This window comes from Gigantopelta aegis, chromosome 12 (genome assembly GCF_016097555.1).
Source record: "Gigantopelta aegis isolate Gae_Host chromosome 12, Gae_host_genome, whole genome shotgun sequence".
In the NCBI taxonomy this organism is placed as follows: Eukaryota; Metazoa; Mollusca; class Gastropoda; order Neomphalida; family Peltospiridae; genus Gigantopelta; species Gigantopelta aegis.
This window is the reverse complement of record NC_054710.1, coordinates 26300441-26322543: the sequence shown is the minus strand read 5'-3', so window position 1 is coordinate 26322543 and position 22103 is coordinate 26300441. Positions and strand designations below refer to the sequence as shown.

Below are 22103 nucleotides of genomic sequence, written 5' to 3'. Positions count from 1 at the left end.
TGGTACCTTCATTAAACATGACTTCAATGTATAATATCAGATGAAGATTAATTCGTTGAAAACTGTTTAGATATGTTAAACTAATTTGTCTTTGATAGTTATGAAATTAATATTCAAATACATTTTTGAGTTAGAATCTCTAATCACTTTTTACCACTTGAACAGGGAAGATGGACAAATATTGTATATGAAAATAGTACCTGCACACATTGTAATACTAATGTTGTTGGAGATGAATCTCATTAATTATGTATATGTACCAAATTTACAGAAGAAAGACGGAATAACTTAATATATACTATCTGAACAGGCCAAATACATATAAACTCCAGAAACTGTTAAATTTTAAAGCATCTGTGTTCTTAAAAATTGTGTAAATTTATATTAACAAATATTTTGGTGCCAACTAATATTCTTATCGTTTTAATTGTTTAGCTTCTATTAATATTTAGCTGCGCATCAGTCTGTATTTCTATGTATACGGTTGGAAGTTGTCTTCAATATTTGTATTTATTATATAATATTTAGTGAAATATTTTATAATATCAGTGAAATAAAAGTGTTATCAACAAATATTGAAAAAATTCGAAGTATATATATATATATATATATATATATATATATATATATATATATATATATATATATATATATATATAGTGGAATATCTTAAAATATCATTCAAATAAAAGTGTTATCAGTCACTCAGTGACGATAACAAATTTTAGGAGTGAACATTTCACTATTTCACACTAAAATGTGTTATCGTCCCTGTAGAAAGCGTTAATATGTTCACTGTAAAAAAGCCGGAACTATTTTGCTGGTGGCATAAATGTAAATTGTCAAAAGTTATATAATGAAGAGAAAAATTCATGTGTTTTATAAAATATGATTTATATCTCATCTCGTGAAGTTTACAATCATATTACACTCCCCTATTTATTGTTCTGTATGATCATCTGATGTCACCCAATGGTGGCCAAGGCAGTAACTAAAGTTATGTTCTGTGCTGCCTCATTCTGTTCCTATTTAAGTGGCAATAGCCGAAGGCAATGTGCTCTAGTGGTGTCGTTAAACTATTTAACGTTCCTCCTCTTATTAAAATAGATCATGGATCTGCGCCTCTACACGACAATTATGGTAGTTTGACTTACGTCAAATCCTGAAGATACCGTCGTCACTACTGTAAGATTAAATGGTCTTCCTATAGCAAAGGGAAAGTACGGCTGTGTGCTGTTTGCGTAGCCCCAGCCTGCGGATGTGAACATATTGCGGACCACCGTGTTGACAAACCCTCCGTAGTTGAAACGAATATCAATATGAATGGCCCTGTAAGCGCCGTTGTCATACCTCAATTCTACTGTCGTTCTAAATAAATAAATAATTAATTAATTATTTAATAATAATTATAAATAAATATTCAATTAATTAAAATATAATTAATTAAAATATAATTAAATAATCCCTTATTTAATCAATACAAAAATAAATATGTACAATGAAATAAATATATAAATAAATAAATAAATAAATAAATAATGAATTAATTAAAATAATCAATTAAACTAAATCAATTAATATAAATGAACAATAACAACAACAAATACTACTGCTACTACTACTACTGCTACTACTACTAATAATAATAATAAGTAGTAGTAGTAGTAGTAGTAGTAGCAGTAGTTATATATTATAATAAACGTGTGTGTGCATCTATATATGTATATATTAAAAATTGACGGGATTTAGCTTAGTCGCTTGAGCACTCGATTGAGGTGCCTGCGTCGAAGGATCGAACCACCCTGGTGGATCCATTCAACTGATTAAGTTTTTTTCTTGTTATATCCAGTGCACAACAATTGGTAAAAGTCCGCGGTATTTGCTATCCTGTCTTCTGGAAAGTGCATATACAATTTTTGATTAATTAAGGAATGCGCTCTACACTAGTGGTATTGTTAAACAATACAAACTTTAAGTATATGCGACAAATGCTGTAAGTCAATGATTGAAGTCGACCCTTCCGTTTGCATTGTCACATTGATCTGGGGCAATGGTAAGACCACCCCCCCCCCCCCCCCCCCCACCCCCCCACCCCCACACACACAAACAACAACAACATGACGACGAAAAACAATAACTTCAGTAATTGACCATTATGACCGAACTTAAATGTTTTATTTAACGACGCTCTCAACATATTTTGTTTACGGTTATATGGCGTCAAACATATCGTTAAGGACCACACATATAATATTGAGAGAGGAAATCTGTTGTCGCCACTTCATGGGCTACTATTTTCGATTAGTAGCAAGGGTCTTTTTATGCACCATCCCAGACATGGTAGTACATACCACAGCCTTTGATATACCAGTCGTGGTGAACTGGCCGTAACGAGAAATAGCCCAATGGGTCCACTGACGGGTATCGATCAAACACCCACCGCGCATCGAGGGCCGAAATTATATTTACACATATATATACCCCCCCCCCCCCCCCAAAAAAAAAAGAAAAAAAAAAGAAATGATGAGCACTGACCCTGTTGCTAAATGCTTTAGTTCCTGGGGGTAACACAAGAGAACTGTATTAATTGCACTTGCCTTTCCTCATTGCATGGTGTGGCCAACACTTCAACCTTCCAGCCGGCTGTCACTGGTCCAGCAAATATCCCGTGCATAGGAAAGGCCTGAAAATATAATGTACATGTGACACGGATATCCAGTTTTGTTGGTAGTAAATTGCCAATGTGTCAATTATTTTTTTTTTTTTTTTTTAATTTTGAAAACGGAAAATCCGTATTTCTTAAATTATGTCAAAACATGAGGGAAAACATTTTATTAATAAACAGTGACAGATTCAGGGTCAGATATTACATTTTAATATAATATTAATGGTCAATCACACACATTGTCACACACATACACACATACATACACGCATGCACGCATGCACACACACACACACACACATACACACACACACACACACATATATATATATATATATATATATATACATATACAATGTCCAGACCACGACCTTAACTTTATTTCAGTAGTAGCCCACCGGGCTACCAGTTTATAAAATTTGGTAGCACACAGTAAAAACTGATGATTCCATAATTTTAATAATTGAAAAAAAAGAGAGAAAATAACAATAATTTATGAATTAACCATGCTGTTTTAAACATCCACACACACACACACATCCACACACACACACACACATCCACACACACACACGAATATACAGAGAAAAACAAAACACTCACGTTTTTGTAAGAGGAAGACGGGTAGATGTATATACAGGTACAGAAAATAGTGTGTGTGTTGGGGAATTCAAAAGAAAATATCCGAATAGAGATATAGAAAATAATACATACACTGTTTATCTTCCGAGTTGTTTTCAAAAGTATCTAACAATCAAAAGCGAGTTTGATACGTTTTTAAAAGAGCTGCAAGATAATGGACTCGAATGTATTATTCTGTTTCTTACATATCCTCAAACAAATTAGGTCAACCATCCGTGACTGAGCGCCTTTAAGCAAATTTTAACATATTTTTCGACTAAAAAGTATTTGCAGCCTTGCACTTAGGCGCCACGTACAAATGATTGTCAGCTTAACTATACGTCTCAGTGTAATCGAATTCGATCGTGCTGTGTTTGCATTGGTTGTATCACACTGGTGACAAGGTCATCACCTAGGAGCAGCCAGTCGTATGTCTTGACATTGTTAACACTCGTACATGTGTAAACAGGTATGTGTTATCAAAAATAAGTAAACGTTATGTATATCGGTAAATATCCCTACATGTTACGGTCGTGGGGCCTGCCCGGGTTCGCCTCGGAGATTCTCACGACCCAAACTGTTGAGATATTGATCGATACACCGAGTACGTGTGGGTATAACTGACTTATATCCCACTTAAAGTCGAGTGAATTATTATATTAGTTCTATGGCAAATAAAATCAATAACTAGAAAGTAGTAAATAATGAAACGAAAATAACGTGGACCAGACGTCGTGAGCCTCACATTTTGTTATGGAGCAGTGAAACCGTATATTTCAATTGTTCGTGTCGCATGTGCAAATGCGGTTTGATGTAGTTCTACCAGTACCGCTCTGTTGTGTTAGGGCGGTACTGGTATCGGAATAATAATAAAACTAAAGTACGTAGTTTATATTTCTCTGGATGGGAATGGTATGGAGAATTAAGTACTAAAATGCTATTTCTGAGCACATTTTTTTATATTTAGATCGTCTATAAAATATGATATGTAGAACTAGCAATAATATTTAATGTTTTTTTATTTTTTATTTTGTATTTGTTTACATTTTTTTTATGTTTGGGGAATTTACTGGATAGTTGACACCCCTACCACACTAACTACAACTCCACATATTGCATGCTTTTAACAGACGTATCGTTCTGTAAATAGTTCAAGGGACCTATTGTGAACAAGTGCGCATGTGTAATTAGACGGCTCTTTTTATTGGCTGAAATATTACGAAAACATAATTTGAACTTTGGTATATGCAAATGTAGTACACGTGAGTTTTAGTATATGTTAATCAGTTATAATTGAAAATAAATTAATTTTAAGTATTTAAGTAACTAATGTTTTATTTCAGGCTGTTTGCTTACACAGTATACATTACAGATGTATAAAGAAGTATCCCAAGTAATTAATATTTCTTGTGGCAGGCTATTCCTATATTTAATAGATTTCATTGTTTCGGTGTAACCAGTATGGACTGAAGCCTAACCTGACAAGCACTCACGGTACAGCAGTGTGTGTGCTGTTCACGTTTAGCTCACTTGTATTGTTCTAGTTCTATTCTTTTCATTGGCTAACTCTTAACACTGTAACCTTTTTGACCTGAACACTAACTGCACAAGCTTGCATGGTTTTCTCACTGACTTGGGATACACCTTTTTCTAACAGTCAAGGCAGAGACAAGCTACATGCAGGTTTTGGTAAACAGTTGGGAGCCAGCCAGTTGATATTACACCCCCGTCTTATCCACAGGGGTGTCTGTGTATATACGAGTTGCTGTAATAAAGAAATGAATTTCAACCATTAGTGTTCTGAACCTTAACTGAACTGACCGGCCTCGGTGGCGTCGTGGCAGGCCATCGGTCTACAGGCTGGTAGGTACTGGGTTCGGATCCCAGTCGAGACATGGGATTTTTAATCCAGATACCGACTCCAAACCGTGAGTGAGTGTTCCGCAAGGCTCAATGGGTAGGTGTAAACCACTTGCACCGACCAGTGATCCATAACTGGTTCAACAAAGGCCATGGTTTGTGCTATCCTGCCTGTGGGAAGCGCACATAAAAGAGCCCTTGCTGCTAATCGGAATAGTAGCCCATGTAGTGGCGACAGCGGGTTTCCTCTCAAAATCTGTGTGGTCCTTGACCATATGTCTGACGCCATATAACCGTAAATAAAATGTGTTGAGTGCGTCGTTAAATAAAACACACTTCTTTCTTTTTTAACTGAACTGCTACACAAATGACGTCAGCCAGCAAACCAATTTCTGTAGATGGCTTTTTCTATTGCAGGGCTTCCAGAATTTTTATAAATCCACTAGCCATGGGATCAGTGATTTAAAAAAAAATCAACTACAAGCCATGATTAAAAATTCACTAGCCTTACTTTACTTAATTTAATACAATGTTACTAAATAATAGTAAAAATCAGATATTTCACCTAAAGAGAGAGATATAGCTTAAAAACACTGGTGGGGCTTGGGGGCAGGATATTCATATTTACAAAATAGGCAGCTGCAACATTTGACACAAAAGTTTCCCCTAGCCGTCGGGCATGACAATAGTAGTTATTTACTAGCCCAACATTGAATATCACTAGCCATGGGAGTGGGGCTACCATAATCTACAAGCCCTGTCTATTGGTTGAAATATTACGAGAACATAGTTTGAACTGTGTTATATGCAAATAATAAGTGTCACCAAGCAAAGCAATTTTTGTCTTATTTTGTAACGGCAAATTGTGAAAGACGGTCATCGGTTTGAAAATAAGCCTGCGAGAAAAAAGGACTTTGAAGGCAAGAATGGAGATTTAAATTTTTTTTTTTTAGTTAAATGGACTTCTGTGCATTTTAATTTGGGCAATCAATGAATCAAGAAGATTTTAAATTGTAACTGTAGGAGAAGAAATGTTTTTGGTGACAGTTACGCTACTGATTCCCGCAAACAGTCTAAAGCTAGGTTCACACTCTGTCGTGATTGTGTTCATACTCAGTCCGCTTTCCTAAACCTCGCCGTTCAACAAACAAGTGCATTTCGGAGTTTTCACGTGCGTTTTTTTACGGCTGACAATTCATACTTTGCATGTTGTCGTGATCCGCGTTATAAATGGATTCATCATCAGATATATATATATATATATATATATATATATATATATATATATATATATATATATATAGACAATAATGTACGAGTTACGAGGAATTACGGATTATCTGTCGCAACATTAATATCACGGGACAGATAATCCTAATTCCGAGTATCGAGTGGGTTATTGTATTTATTACCCATAGTGTAAAGAGTTTAGAAACTTAAACTTTAAACTTATATACAAGACGAGAAAGTGTGAGGAAACTGATGACGTCACGAATGAAAAGCAATGACTTCAAAAGATACACAAATCAAATGTACGCAAGAGAGGTCACATTCCTAATGAACTGATGTTTCTAGTGGGAAGTGAATGAAATTATTCTATGTTTAATTGTTAACAAGAACAAATTATATAAATATTCGGCCGAGCAGTGAATTCTTTTTTATTTTTGGCTTGTAACCTTTTTAATTTTGTATTTAATCTATTAACTTATTTACTAATTGCTCTTTTCAAAATTCTGCCCATCCCCCCCCCCCCCCCCCCCCCCCCCCCCCCCCCCCCCCATCCCGAGTCAGGCCACCGATCTTATCGGAGTTCGGACTCGGGATGGGCGTGTTCGAAACCCCAGTGGTATATGGGCACGTTAAACTAGTTATCATCATCATCATCATCACAAGAACAAATTGCTTAAACCATTTCAACAAAACACTGGTGGAGCTGAATGCTTTGTAAAATCTCATCAACGAGAGACGACAGTCAGGAAACCGATGACGTCACCAAACTAACGTCATGACATTAGCGGGGAACTATAGCTTCTGTCTTTCCCTAGGGAAAGATAGAACATATATTCACCCGCATCTCACAGCCCATATGGGTAATATATATATATATATATATATATATATATATATATATATATATATATATATATATATATATATATATATATATATACACACAGTGTTTATATACATGTATGCATATTTGCACGGTTTCTATTTTTCTCGTATGACAGCAGATCATGTATATAACTACTTGGCACTGACAGTGGTCTACCAAATTTCTATGGATGTGTGAAAAACATATTATCCATAGTGTTTAATTGAATTATTATTGTTTAACCTACATGTAATATTTGTAAGACATGTGAATGCTTACCGACATTTTAATATACTTGTACATACCTAAACAATTTAACATGTATGCTTAATGACATAGATGTGCAACGTTTGTCATTTCAAAGGGTTTTAGGTAAGCAGTATACATAATATTATACAAAAACAATTATTTATGCAGGAAAATAAGGTGCGATTGGGGCGTCAACAGTAGAATTGTCACTAACTACACTGTAGTTTCACAGGAAAGGGACTTAAGTTATAATTCATAACTGAACTGTAGAATAGAATTTAGATTTGATATACCTGGATAGGTTCCCATCTGTTTCTCTATGTTTTACATGGTCGGATAGGAAACTCAGTAGGTCGTATTGATCCCGCAAATACTTTCCCTCCACGATCTTTATTTTCAACTATATTGCCTACAGCAATCTGCGATTGTTCTGTCCGTCCATGGCCCCTGTATTCTAGTAAACTGGTTTGTATTCTTACACACTTCGTTAATGAGAAGTTCGTCTTCTATTGAAGAAAGGGGAACTTTTTTAACGCCAGCCATCTTTATTTTTACCTCAACAAAGCAGAAACGCAACGCGCAAAAAGATGAACAAAATTCATCTCGGGCGGATTGGAGACGGATCGAGCGTGCGCACGTGAAGAACATGTCACTTTCACTCGCTTTGCTACGTCATTTTGTGTGCGCTTTACGCGCGAGTTTGTTCGACGGATTTTGTTTGTCGGCAACCTTGCGGCGACCGGAATTTCCGTTCCGCATAGACGTCGGCGAGTGAAGTATGAATCAACCTTAACAATACGTGGTGTATAATACAGGTTATGACAGCTAGACGTGTACCACAAGGGGAACATTTGTCTACATTCCCCCAATATGGATACCTAAAGACTTTAGTCAAGTGTTGGAAGGATTTAAAAGATAATGCGTTGCAACCGAACATCGCAAGTGTGAAGGTGACGGAAAGTATTAGTAACGGTCGCGCAGTCGTGCGCTTCTCCAAATGTGAACAGATGATCATCAAGTATAAGAGAAACAACGGAAATGTCTTCCGGATTTCAATCTAAGTTATCACCATAAAAGTTCATTGTATTTTTTATAATGGTTGTTTGTTTTTGTTTTGTTTTAAATACAGGTGTAGTTAAATGAAAAGAGAAGGTGTATCGTGGTATACCTACAATTGTGCTCCAAAAATGTAGGTGTATTGTAATACACTTACACTTTTGGAGGAAAAGTGTAGGTTATCGGTGAATAAAACCTACACTTTTAAGAAAAGAAACCACGAGTATGAGACCGGAAGTGGGGTATAACGAATGATGTTCTCAACAAGGATGTGTAAGAAATAGCGTTTATTCATATTTGCATTACTTCAAAAGGGCTACACAGTGTTCCGAACGGCTTCGTTGTTTTTGACGGCGCTGGGTCACATTTGTGTGTGTGCGTGGAGGGGGTCGGCAATGGACGGACGCCCCCCTTAACCAAACGACTGTTATGGACAGAGGTAGTGGGAAACACGGATTTGAACATCAAAAAGTCAGGTGAGGTAATATGTTTTAACGAGTACATTTAGAGAAAGCTGTTGTAATACACGCCTGTCATGGACGCAGGCATCAACTCAAGCCTGCTCCTCCGTCCAGGACAGATATGGGGTTGGTGGAGGGAGAGGGGACCGCCGGCGCTTGGTAAGTGTATCTCTATATAAAGATCAAAGCATGAACATTACGTTATGATTACTTTCTGTTGTTAATCTTTTATTTCTAACTTTGGTTAATAAATCAATGGAAGGTGAACTGCTGGCATTGTCCTGTAATATTATCAAAGTCTACGCGGTCATCAATATTGCAGAAAATACAATTAAGCAATTTTGCTACATGTAGGTTCCTTTGTTTTGAGTTTGCCAGATTAGTTAGCAATTCTGAATCGTGTACCCTGCATCTTTGATACGGGGAGTGCTAAATGACGAAGTAAATATTATTTTATGGACCGGCCTCGGTGGCGTCGTGGTTATACCACTGGACATAAGGCTGGCAGGTACAGGGTTTGCAGCTCGGTACCGGCTCCATTGGTAGGTTTAAGTCCACTACACACACTTCTCTCTCACTAACCACAGTTAACAACTAACCCACTGTCCTGGACAGGCAGCCAAGATAGCTGCCCGGGACAGCGTGTTTGAACTTGAATTGGATATTATGGGAGAGTTGCAAAATCAAGTATTAGTGCAATATTTAAAAAAAGAAAAGAAGCTAAAACAAGTGGACCTCAGCTTTTGCGGGAGAGTTCGGACGAACTCCAAGACCCCCCCCCCCCCCCCCACACACACACGCACCTTTAAACACGGTCGGTAGCGGGCGGGGGTGTTACATCACAAGGTAGTGAATCGTTGATATAGGTCTGCACCGACTGACAGTATGATATATTAAATCAGCGGAAGTCACTCACATTTGACACGCAAGAACCGCGACGCCCTGCCCACGCTCCATCCGTTTGACACACACTCCTGTTACTGTATCCAAAGTAGAAGAAGTTGCTAACACAGCTGTAGTTAGCGACGCTGTTCACCGACAATGAATCGTAGGCCACGTGTCCGTTGGCGATTGGAGAAGGTACCGGACACATAACTGAAACTATTTAAAAATGAAGTTTTTGGTGTGTTTTTAATGACCCATTGGGCTTTTTCTCGTTCCAGCTGGTGCACCTCGACTGTTTGTGACATGGTGCATACGAAATATATCTTGTTACTTATGAAAACAAATTGTAGCGGGTTTTCTCTCTAAAACAATACGTCAGAATTAGTGAATTACCAAATGTTCTTTAAAAGCAAGGAAAATCATATAGTATTAGAGAGAAAACCCGCTATATTTTTTCGTATAATAAGTAGAAAATGATATTTTATATGCACCATCCCACAGATAGGATAGCACATACCAAGGTTTTTGATATGCCAGTCGTGGTACACTGGCTAGAACAAGAAACAGCCCAATGATTATGAGTCCGCCGAATGATATCAATCCTAGGCCGACTGCGCGGCTACATCCCGCCCTAGAAAATATCTAATGAACAGTTATCAGCTGAGTAAAGAAAATATTTCTTATACAAATAATATATGGTTACAAATTAAGTCTTTATTTCATGGATACCATCGTATATTTCGTCACACACACACACGCACACACACATACGAATATTCTGAATCAATAAATGTACGTCACCGAATATACTATCGAAAATACTACTCTCTCTCTCTCTCTCTCTCTCTCTCTCTCTCTCTCTCTCTCTCTCTCTCTCTCTCTCTCTCTCTCTCTCTCTCTCTCTCTCTCAACGCTGGAACAATGATATCGCTCTGACGATTTTCAGATCTCAGTGTACATGATATCTACGTGTATGTACTACATGCATGATACGATTGTTTGTAGTAATAGTCGTGCTATTTGCGAGTGTTTCTATAAGTTATCATGGATTAATCGATCTCATATCATGACATTCAATGAATTAGATTCAGCCATTTGTCACACTCCAAAATGGAAACTAAACGAATACGTATGTATACAAATTTTTTATTTAAAATATTTAAAGTGGCCGTCACATAGAGCAAGGATGAAACGAAGAATAAATACCGAAGGAAAGAAAGTAAGAACTACTGAGTTAAACAAAGTAAATGCTGAAAGAAAGAAAAGAAAGACAGATAAATACAGAACCCGATCAATACCGATACAGTGTAACGCCGGGTGAGACCACTGTCCATTCGCTTGACAGGTAGAAGTGTTGGATCCACTGACGTAGACATATACGGTTGCACATGCGTAGTGTGTTACAGATAGGTATGTTGTAGTTGTAAATGTTGTAGTTGCTCCAAATATGATAATGGGCGTTCCGCAGTCAATCTCTGAAATAAGATATTCACGAATTAGCGACCACTCCAAACATATCTTTGATTCTGTCTTGTGCAGCGATAAATTTTCGAGTGCCATAACTATTTTGTCATTTAAAGTTGAAAGCTTGACATACATTTGTTTTTATTTTATTTATTATACATTTTGAATTATTATTTTATTTTATTATTATTTTGCATTTATTATTAATTTGTTGTATTGTTTTAGTGAGAAACAATTTCCGCTTCTCAGAATTATTTTTAAAGCACACGATAGGAATTGAGACGCAGTACTGGAGCACATATATTGATTTAAAGGGACATTCCTGCGTTTGCTGCATTGTAAGATGTTTCTGACTAATAAAATATTTGTACGATTAAACTTACATATTAACTAAATTTTCTTGTTTAGAATATCAGTGTCTGTATATTCAATGTGTTTCTGGTCGTCTTAATATTTGTAAGAAGCCCAATCTGGATTTTCTTTTCAAATAATTTTGTATGCACGACAAAAATATATTTTGGGAAATAAAATGAAATTTAACCTAGTACACATTTTAGAACGATCAGAAGCACGTTTAATATACAGTCACTAATATTTCTTGCAGAAAAATATATTTGATATGTAATTACAATCGTAAACATGTATCTGGTAGTCGATAACATCTTTAAAAATGCAGCAAACTCAGGAATGTCCCTTTAACTTCTAGAGTTGATTGAAAACATATGCTATTGTATATAATAAATTGATATGCTATCTTCTGAGACAGCCTAAATGGTAAGTGATAATAATATTATAGCAAAAGTAACAACACATACATAAATGATTCCACACCACGAACTAAAGTTTTCTCAGACAAATCGTTTTCTCTGTTTAATGTATTTTAATGTATGTTCAAATATTTGTTTATTGGTATCACCGTTAAACATGAGTCGACCGTTTAATATCAGTTGACGATTAATTGGTTCAAAACGGGTTAGATATGTTGAAAAATGTGTCTTTGCTGGTTATAAAATTGACATTCAACAAAATAATGACGAGTGTTTTCAAAATAATGATAATTGCACGAGGGATCCATAGTAAGACAATAACGATATAGGTCTGCATTTAAAGTTGTATTCATTCCAGCCAGTGCACCACGACTGATATATCAAATGCCGTGGTATGTACTACCCTGTCTGTGGGATGGTGCATATAAAAGATCCCTTGCTGCTAATCGAAAATAGTAGCCCATGAAGTGGCGACAGCGGGTGTCCTCTCTCAATATCTGTACGGTCCTTAACCTTATGTCTGACGCCATATAACCGCAAATAAAATGTGTTGAGTGCGTCGTTAAATAAAAACTTTCTTTAAAGTTGTATACCCCTGCGCGTGCTGTAACCTCACCGTGGTGCAGGGGTGTAACATTCTCTTTGAGAATGGCCAATACAGCACAAATTGAAGTTTAGAGTAAAATTCGGTGTCCGTAAAATTCTGTGATATTTGTATTTGTATTTTTGCACAGTTCTTTACACTGTTTTTGTTTAAACCTTGAATTTTTATATTGATGTTGAACATCACTTTATTTATTTACATTACCATAGTTTGACACCCAATAGCCGATGTAGTGTTCGTGCTGGGGTGTCGTTAAACATTCATTCATTCATTCATTCATTAAAGTTGTATAATACTCTAAAATTGGAAACAGAAGCAGATCATGAACCTGATTATTATTTAGATAATACCCAACTCGCTACTCGGCAATACCGTTTATCTTGTACGAGTGAATTGATGTTGGACAACATCAATTCATGAGTGCAAGATAAAACGTATTGCAGAGCAGAGTTGGGTATTTTATTTATTACCCACTTTCAATATTTATGATTTTATGGAAGATTTTAGACTCATACAGTTGTTGAAAATAAGTTTCCAAGTTGAGAATAAAAGGCAATGTTCCGTCATAGTTGTGACGTACGCATCGCTGATGACGTAAGTTAGTTGTTGACGTGACTTCTACAATGGCAACTATTCTTACACACAATTAAAGGGACATTCCCGATTTTGCTACATTGCATATTCCAGATCGTATTTCTGCCCAGGACTAATTCCAACAGAGTGTAACAGCACTGACCAAACATACTCATTTGCCTAAAATATTCATGACCACAATGACATTTCAACACACTTTGTGACATCATCGTCAACAGTTTTCCTGAATTTTCTTTAATACATATTTATGCAACCCAAACTGTATCTCTTTCTTGTAATGACTTTCAGAGGTTTGCATTGATTTTTTAAAAATATCAATTTAGAAATGTGGTGATCTCTTAGAGCATCATAATGCTTACATACAAGCAAAATATGGAATTCTTCCTCAGTGTAGAGTAATGCTTGATCCAGACAATATGGACAGTATTTCAGTGTTGGCTATGTTGTTATATCTGTATTGGTCAACAGTAAGTCTTGAGTTTGTTGTCATTTTAAAGATGCTGTCGACTAACTAAGATGTCTGCTACAATGGCATATTACATTATAAAGAGGCGGAAATTAGATCAGTCGGTTGAGAGCTCGCTAGGAGTGCTTATGTCGCAGGATCGAACCACATTGGTGGATTCGCTCAACTGATTTTTTTTTTCACTCCTTTCAACCAGTGCACCACAACTAGTCAAATGCCATGGTATGTGCTTTCCTGTCTGTAGGAAAGTGCATATAAAAGATCCCTAGTTGCATTAGGAAAAATGTAGCCGGTTTCCTCCAAAACGTTTTACATCCAATAGCCGATGATAAAGTAATCAATGTGCTCTAGTGGTATCGTTAAACAAAACAAACTTTAGTTTTGTTCTGGATAAAATACCAGTGGTTGTATGTTCCTAGATGATGACCAGGTCACCAATGTCATACGTCCAATAAAAAACAACGCGATGGAAATCGATTGCACTGTGACGTATAGTTAACCTGACTGAGTCTGTGATGCGTACGTTAGCTACAAGTGAGACGGCTGTAAATAACTTGTAGTCGAAAAATATGTTAACATTTGCTTAAAACCATGTTTTTGTGGATATATAAGAAATAGAATAATGCATTCGTGTCCGTTGGATACCATTTATCTGAGAAGTCGTTGTTTAAAAAAGTATCAAACTCGCTTTCGCTCATTAGATACAGTTTAAAACAACTCGCTATGAGATAAATGGTCTCATATATTATTCTCTATTTCCGGACGTCCGATCACAAGGAAAAGCGTCATTTTATTTCGTAATATAGTGAGACAAAATCCGCTTCGGGCTATTAAACATACATTAGCACGACAACAGACACATTGAATATACAGACATTGTTGCTCAAAACAAAAAGCTATATTTAGTATGATGTTTTAGTAATTAAATTAATTTCACACAAACACATTTTGATATACTTACCCAATTAGTTTGACAAAAGGAGTCCATTATATTTCTTAAGAAAAATAAAATAAAATCATTATATTTACGAAAATCAAATGTACATAAATGAAATGAAAGAAAATAAAATAGATAAATAAAAACAGCAAATACATAGCACATTCCAATGATATGAATTATGGAGGCTGACTCTACCTGTACAGTTTAACGCCGGACCAGACCACTGTCCATTTGACTGGCATGTTGACGAGTTGGATCCACTGACGTAAACATATCCAGTTTTACACGTGTAAGTTGCTACAGACGGGAATACCGTGCTGGAATAGGTCACATCGGCTTCAGATATATTGATAGGCGCCCCACAGTCAATACCTAAAAAAAAAAAATAAAAAAAAAAAAAAAAAAAAAATTTCACCAATCTGCCAACTAATATACCAAACTTAAATAGTGCATTTGGTGGCATTACCATCGTAATTTGAACACGTAAAAACAGCGTTTAGGAAATTCGAACACTCATGATCGAATATTCGTTGAACTGCCCTACACCATGTTCTTGTTCTTCTTGTCCTTGTTTTTGTTGTTGTTCGCTTGATGCGCAGTCAGTCTAGGATTTATCAGGTCGGCGGTTCCATTGGGCTATTTCTCGTTCCAGCCAGTGCTCCACAACTGGTGTAACAAAGGCCGTGGTATGTGATATCCTGTCTGTGGGATGGTGCATATAAAATATCCCTTGCTGCTAATCGAAAAGAGTAGCCCATGAAGTGGGAACAGCGGGTTTCCTCTCTCAATATCTGTACGGTCCTTAACCATATGTGTGACGCCATATAACCGTAAATAAAATGTATTGAGTGTGTCGTTAAATAAAACATTTCTTTCTTTGTTGTCGTTGTTGCTGTTGTATTTGTTAATCTTGTTCTTGTTCTTTCTTCTTTGGCATCAGAGGTAATGAAAAGGCAGATTCATATGTCAAGTCTGCCCTGGATTTGCCTCATGCCAGGGTTGGTGTGTCTTATACTGATTTTAAATCAGTTTAGTATCAACCAATTTATCTTTTCGACTTTGCAACATGATTGGGACGTTGCGGTTACGAACAGGCTTCATGTCATCAAGCCAGTCTTGGGAGAGTGGCAGGCCTCCTATAGACAGTGCAGGAAGGAAAAAAAAATGTTTTATTTAACGACGCACTCAACACATTTTATTTACGGTTATATGGCGTCAGACATATGGTTAAGGACCACACAGATTTTGAGCGAAAACATGCTGTCGCCACTATATGGGCTACTCTTTCCGAATAGCAGCAAGGGATCTTTTATTTGCGCTTCCCACAGGCAGGATAGCACAAACCATGGCCTTTGTTGAACCAGTTATGTATCACTGGTCGGTGCAAGTGGTTTACACCTACCCACTGAGCCTTGCGGAGCACTCACTCAGGGTTTGGAGCCGGTATCTGGATTAAAAATCACATGCCTAGACTGGGACCCGAACCCAGTACCTACCAGCCTGTAGACCGATGGCCTAACCACGACGCCACCGAGGCCGGTGTGCATGAAGGATGAAATAGTATTGTGTCGTGTCGCATCGGTCATGCGTTCGTGACCCATTCATTTATCTTGAAGAAAGATCCCCCACCTCAGTGTGTGCAATGTCAGTGTACTTTGACGGTGCGCCACATTTTGGTGGAGCGTAAGCATCTGAAAGACACTAGAAAAGATAGTTTGGTCAGAGAAATGTGATGGAATCATTTCGATTCAATCCAGAATTTGTTTTACATTTTTTACGTGGTACTGACGTTTATTCTACATTTTAATATTACCTATCTGTGATATTTGTATTTTTGCACAGTTCTTTACATTGTGTTTTTATTTGACTATTGAATTTTTGTATCGATGTGGTTCATCATTGAATGTTTTGCATTTACCATAGTTTGAAACCCAATAGCCGATGTATTTTTCGTGCTGGGGTGTCGTTAAACATTCATTCATTCATCCATTCATCCATTCATTCATTCATTCTTTTTCTTCTTCTTCGTCTTCTTCTTCGTCTTCTTTGAACACCATTGCGTTGACATGCGGTTAGAGTCATTGTTACAAGTAGTTTTCCCCATTTGTCATTTGACAGAAAGAAAGATGAGAGAAGTGGCATAGACAGACAGAAGATACGGACAGAAAGACAAACACGTACTACATAATATAGCACAGAATATCACGAAACAGAAATTTGTGATGGAAGGGGAAATATTTATGCATGTAGAAGGAAATAAATAGGCTACCACAAAGGTCAATGAAAATCCGACAAACAGACGGTGGTCTTTATTTTGAGAACTTTCTTTCTACCTGTGCAATTTAACGCCGGGCCAGCGAATCCATAGCACAACCCAGTATTATAATGATGGATGCTGATAATGATACCTCTTGTACAATTTAGCAACGGGACACACCGCTGTCCGTTTGTGTGACATGTTGAAGAGTTGGATCCACTGACGTAAGCATATCCAGGTGTAGATCGCGTCTGATGGGAAAATAGTAGACGTGCATGCCAGGTCAGGTCCAGGTATAGTATGTGGAACTCCACACTCAAATACTATTATGTTACATGAATACACTGTCATTGAAATTACAGTATATATTAATTCATTGGTGAAAAATACAAATACTTTGTTTTTAGTTAGGCCTAAATAACCTTGAACACACAATGTATACATATATACAGACATATATTGTTAAAGAACAACGTGATTTGTATGTCTTGTTAAACGTATTAGGAAAATAGTACCTGCACAGTTTAACGCTGGATCAGACCACTGTCCATTTGACTGGCATGTTGAAGTGTTGGATCCACTGACGTAGACATAACCAGTTTTACACGTGTAGTCCGCTGTAGTCGGGAATATCGTGGAGGAATAGGAAACATCTGACCCAGATATAGAACTGGGTGCACTGCAGTCAACGCCTTCAAATAATAATAATAATAATAATAATAATAATACAGTAAAGTACAGTGCAGTAAAGTACACTTATAAAGAACATGCATAGAACGAAGTGATCGTAAAGTCCCGTTTTATCTCCCTATATATATTAATGAACAACTTATGCAAATGTGCACAACGAACTGCTGCTGTAACGAACTATCATCATCCCTTTTGGCTCTTTATACGAGTACTGTACTGTAATAATAATAACAAGAAGAAGAAGAAGAAGAAGAAGAAGAAGAAGAAGAAGAAGAAAGAAGAAGAAGAAGAAGAAGAAGAAATAAATAATAATAATAATCAATTAATTAATTAATGATTGAATGTGTAATGACACCCCAACACAACAAATACACGTCAGCTATTGGGAGTCAAACTAAGATAAGTATACGAATATTATCAAGTTAAATATAAAACATAATTTTGTAAAAAAAAAAAAAAAAAAAACCCACAAAAAAAACACACAAAAAAACTTTAAAAGCTGTGCGTGAAAGCACAATTAAGTATGAATATCAAGGTAAGTATATTTTAAATTGTTTTATTAAAAACATGTTTCGGTGTGGTCCAGAAGAGTGAAGATAAGCCCGCGCAGTAACCCTGATACATCACAGTGACCAACTGTGGATTCTAACTCACCATGATGTGATCCTCAACCCACACACCACACGTCCAAACTCGAGGATGCTAATCAACCTATATCACTGTCAAGTAATGTCAGTCATGGATGCTGTTTATTGTGAAAATAACACAAACAACTCTACCTGTACAGATTAATGTCAGATCAGACCACTGTCCATTAGCTTGGCATGTTGAAGAGTTGGACCGGCTGACGTAAACATATCCAGTTTTACACGTGTAACTTGCTACGGACGGGAATATCGTGTTGGAATACGTCAGATCGGCTTCCGGTATGTTGATAGGCGTCCCACAGTCAATACCTAAAATAAGACATTCAAATTTACACTAAGCAGTTAGAAAATATAACTAAAAATAAATAGTTGACTCTTTGACATTAGACAACATAAGGGGCTGGATTTAGTTCAGTCGGTTGAGCGTTCGCTTGAGGTGGTTGCGTCGCAGGATCGAACCACCTCGGTGGATAAATTCCGCTGATTGTTTTTTTTGCTGGGGGTTTTCTTGTTCTAATCAGTGCACCACGACAGGACAAAGACCGTAGTGTGTGTTTTTCTGACTGTAGGAAGTGCATATAAACGACCCCTTGCTGCATTAGGAACAAATGTAACGGGTTTCCTCTGTAGACTTCGAGTCAGAATTACCAAATGTTTGACATCCAGTAGCCGATGAGTAATTAATCAGTGTGCTCGAGTGGTGTAGTTAAACAGCATAAACTGTCTTTAGGCAACATAAACACCACTTAAAACACTATAACCATGAAATAGTGTTCTTGGGTGTTTGATGTATCGTGTATCTGCTGCCAAATCAAAGACTTTTTGTTTTTCATTTTGTACATAAAACGAATTCAATGATGCAGCACCTTTTCAGTAATAAGCATATAGCCTGATACATAGACACCCAGTGACATATACAGTTAGCCATACACCAATAGGTAAAACACACACAATCTCTTAAATAGCACAAGCGATGAAGGTAATAAGAAGAAAGAGAATGACAGGTAAAAACAAATAACCGAAATGGAGGAAGTAAGGGGACAGACAGTGTTAAGACAAACGTACATGGTTAAAACAAGGGAATCAGAGATTACAGAGGTTTAAAGATTTACATAAAGGTTGATGCATGCAGAAATAGATAAACAAATAGAGAGAGATAAATATGTTTTATATTAATATATTTCGTTCTACCTGTACAATTTAACCCCGGATCAGACCACTGTCCATTTGACTGACACACTGAAGAGTTAGATCCACTGACGTAGACATATCCAGTTTTACACGTGTAGTCCGCTGTAGTCGGGAATATCGTGGAGGAATAGGAAACATCTGACCCATATATAGAACTGGGTGCACTGCAGTCAAGACCTTCAAATAATGATAACAATAATGATAACAATAATAATAATAATATAATAATAATAATAATAATAATAATAATAATAATACAAATATTGATAATAATACTGATAATTACAATAATAATAATAATAATAATAATAATAGTAATTATTATTATTATTATTATTCTACCACTACTATTGATAATAATGATGATAATAACAATATTGATAATAATAATGATAATAACAATATTGATAATAATAATGATAATACTACTATTAATACTACTACTAGTACTACCACTGCTACTACTACTACTACTACTAATAATAATAATGATAATAATAACAAGATTGATAATAATAATGATAATAACAAGAGTGATAATAATGATGATAATAACAAGATTGATCATAATAATGATAATACTACTATTAATACTACTACTAGTACTACCACTGCTACTACTACTGCTGAAAATAATAATAATAATAATGATAATAACAAGATTGATAATAATAATGATAATAACAAGAGTGATAATAATACTGATAATAACAAGAGTGATATTAATAATGATAATACTACTATTAATAATACTACTAGTACTACCACTGATACTACTACTGATAATAATAATACTAATAATAATAACAAGAGTGATACTAATAATGATAATAACAAGAGTGATAATAATAATAATAATAATAACAAGAGTGATACTAATAATAATAATAACAAGATTGATAATAAATAATAATAACAAGATTGATAATAATAATAATAATAATAACAACAGTGATAATAATGATAATAACAAGATTGATAATAATAATGATAATAACAAGAGTGATAATAATAATAAGAAGAAGAACAAGATTGATAATAATAATAATAATCATGATAATAACAAGATTGATAATAATAATAATAATAATAATAACAATAGTGATAATAATAATGATAATAAGATTGATAATAATAATAATAATAACAAACTTGATAATAATAATGATGATAACAAGATTGATAATAATAATGATAATACTACTATTAATACTACTACTAGTACTACCACTGCTGCTACTATTACTGATAATAATAATAATAACAAGAGTGATAATAATAATACTACTACTAATAATACTAATAACAAGATTGATAACTGAGGGAGTGGCAGACTTTTAATTTTTTGCCCGAACAGCCATGTATGACTGTCAACGAATCAGTATGCATTTGTACGTGGATTAATTTTGCGCGTACATTGACGGGAATACATGGCACGTGTATATAGTATTCCTGTTAGCACATTTCCCACGAATATCTCTATCGTTTTTGCACGAATGTGACCAGTTGTTCAACCACTAAGGACGGGGGGGGGGGGGGGGGGGGGGGGGGCCTCAGCCTCCCCCCCCCCCCCCGTTATAATAAACAGAAACAATTATCGTAGCGAATCACAGTGTAAACGATTTATATACACACCGGAACAGTTTAATTCACTGTCAGTCCACGTGCCATTTTGCTGACACGTGGATGTGTTGGATCCGCTGTTATAAACGTAGCCAGGCGCACACATGTAGTACGCCACGGACGGGAAACGGGTGGAGGAATTCAGCACAAACGAATTAGGTTTAGAGGTTGGATTTCCACAGTTGATTCCTGTAAAAAAAAAAAAAAAAATTTTTAAAATTAGGTGTGATAATGGTTGTGATAGCGGTGGTGGTGGTGGTACATTACAAACTGTCTAGGTTTAGTGGTTGCAATTTCACAGTTGATTCCTGTAAAAAATATATTTAAAAATTAGGAGTGAAAAAAATGATATTTTAAAATTAGGTGTGATAATGGTTGTGATAGCGGTGGTGGTGGTGGTACATTACAAACTGTCTAGGTTTAGTGGTTGCAATTTCACAGTTGATTCCTGTAAAAAATATATTTAAAAATTAGGAGTGAAAGTGGTTGTGATTGCGGTGGTAACGGTGGCGGTCGTGGTACATTGCACACGATCTAGGTTTAGTGGTTGGATATCCAGTTGATCCCTGTATTTAAAAATAAATAAAAAATGAATACTTTAAATTATCTATGATAATGGTGGTGATGTTGGCGATGATTATGATGGTGGTGTTGGTGGTTATAATGGCGGTGGTGGTACATCACACACGATCTAGGTTTAGTGGTTGGATATCCAGTTGATCCCTGTATTTAAAAATAAATATATGGATACTTTAAATTATCTTTGATGCTGGTGGTGGTGGTGGTGGTGGTGGTGGTGGTGGTGTGGATGAACGTCGTGATGACAGTGATTATGATGTGAGTTCTGATTGTAATATAAAACACCAATATTGTTTCACGATATATAACCCACAATATGATACGTGTCACGATACATAGCCCACGATACGATACGTATCACTATGCCAGATTCTCGGGGTTTTCCCCAG

General features: G+C 36.0%; 1 protein-coding gene across 1 annotated transcript in view; it reads right to left on the bottom strand.

Moving 5' to 3' along the window:
* Positions 1–22103, bottom strand: part of LOC121385923 (sushi, von Willebrand factor type A, EGF and pentraxin domain-containing protein 1-like) — a 50793-nt gene that overhangs the window by 2976 nt on the left and 25714 nt on the right. Inside the window, exons 9-17 of the mRNA XM_041516715.1 lie at positions 21148–21324; positions 19513–19689; positions 18454–18630; positions 17500–17676; positions 14923–15099; positions 11191–11367; positions 9924–10108; positions 2598–2683; positions 1155–1368 (exon numbers count right to left, since the gene is read on the bottom strand). Of these exons, the coding sequence (XP_041372649.1) occupies positions 1155–1368; positions 2598–2683; positions 9924–10108; positions 11191–11367; positions 14923–15099; positions 17500–17676; positions 18454–18630; positions 19513–19689; positions 21148–21324 (1547 nt within the window). The remainder of the gene's footprint in view (positions 1–1154; positions 1369–2597; positions 2684–9923; positions 10109–11190; positions 11368–14922; positions 15100–17499; positions 17677–18453; positions 18631–19512; positions 19690–21147; positions 21325–22103) is intronic.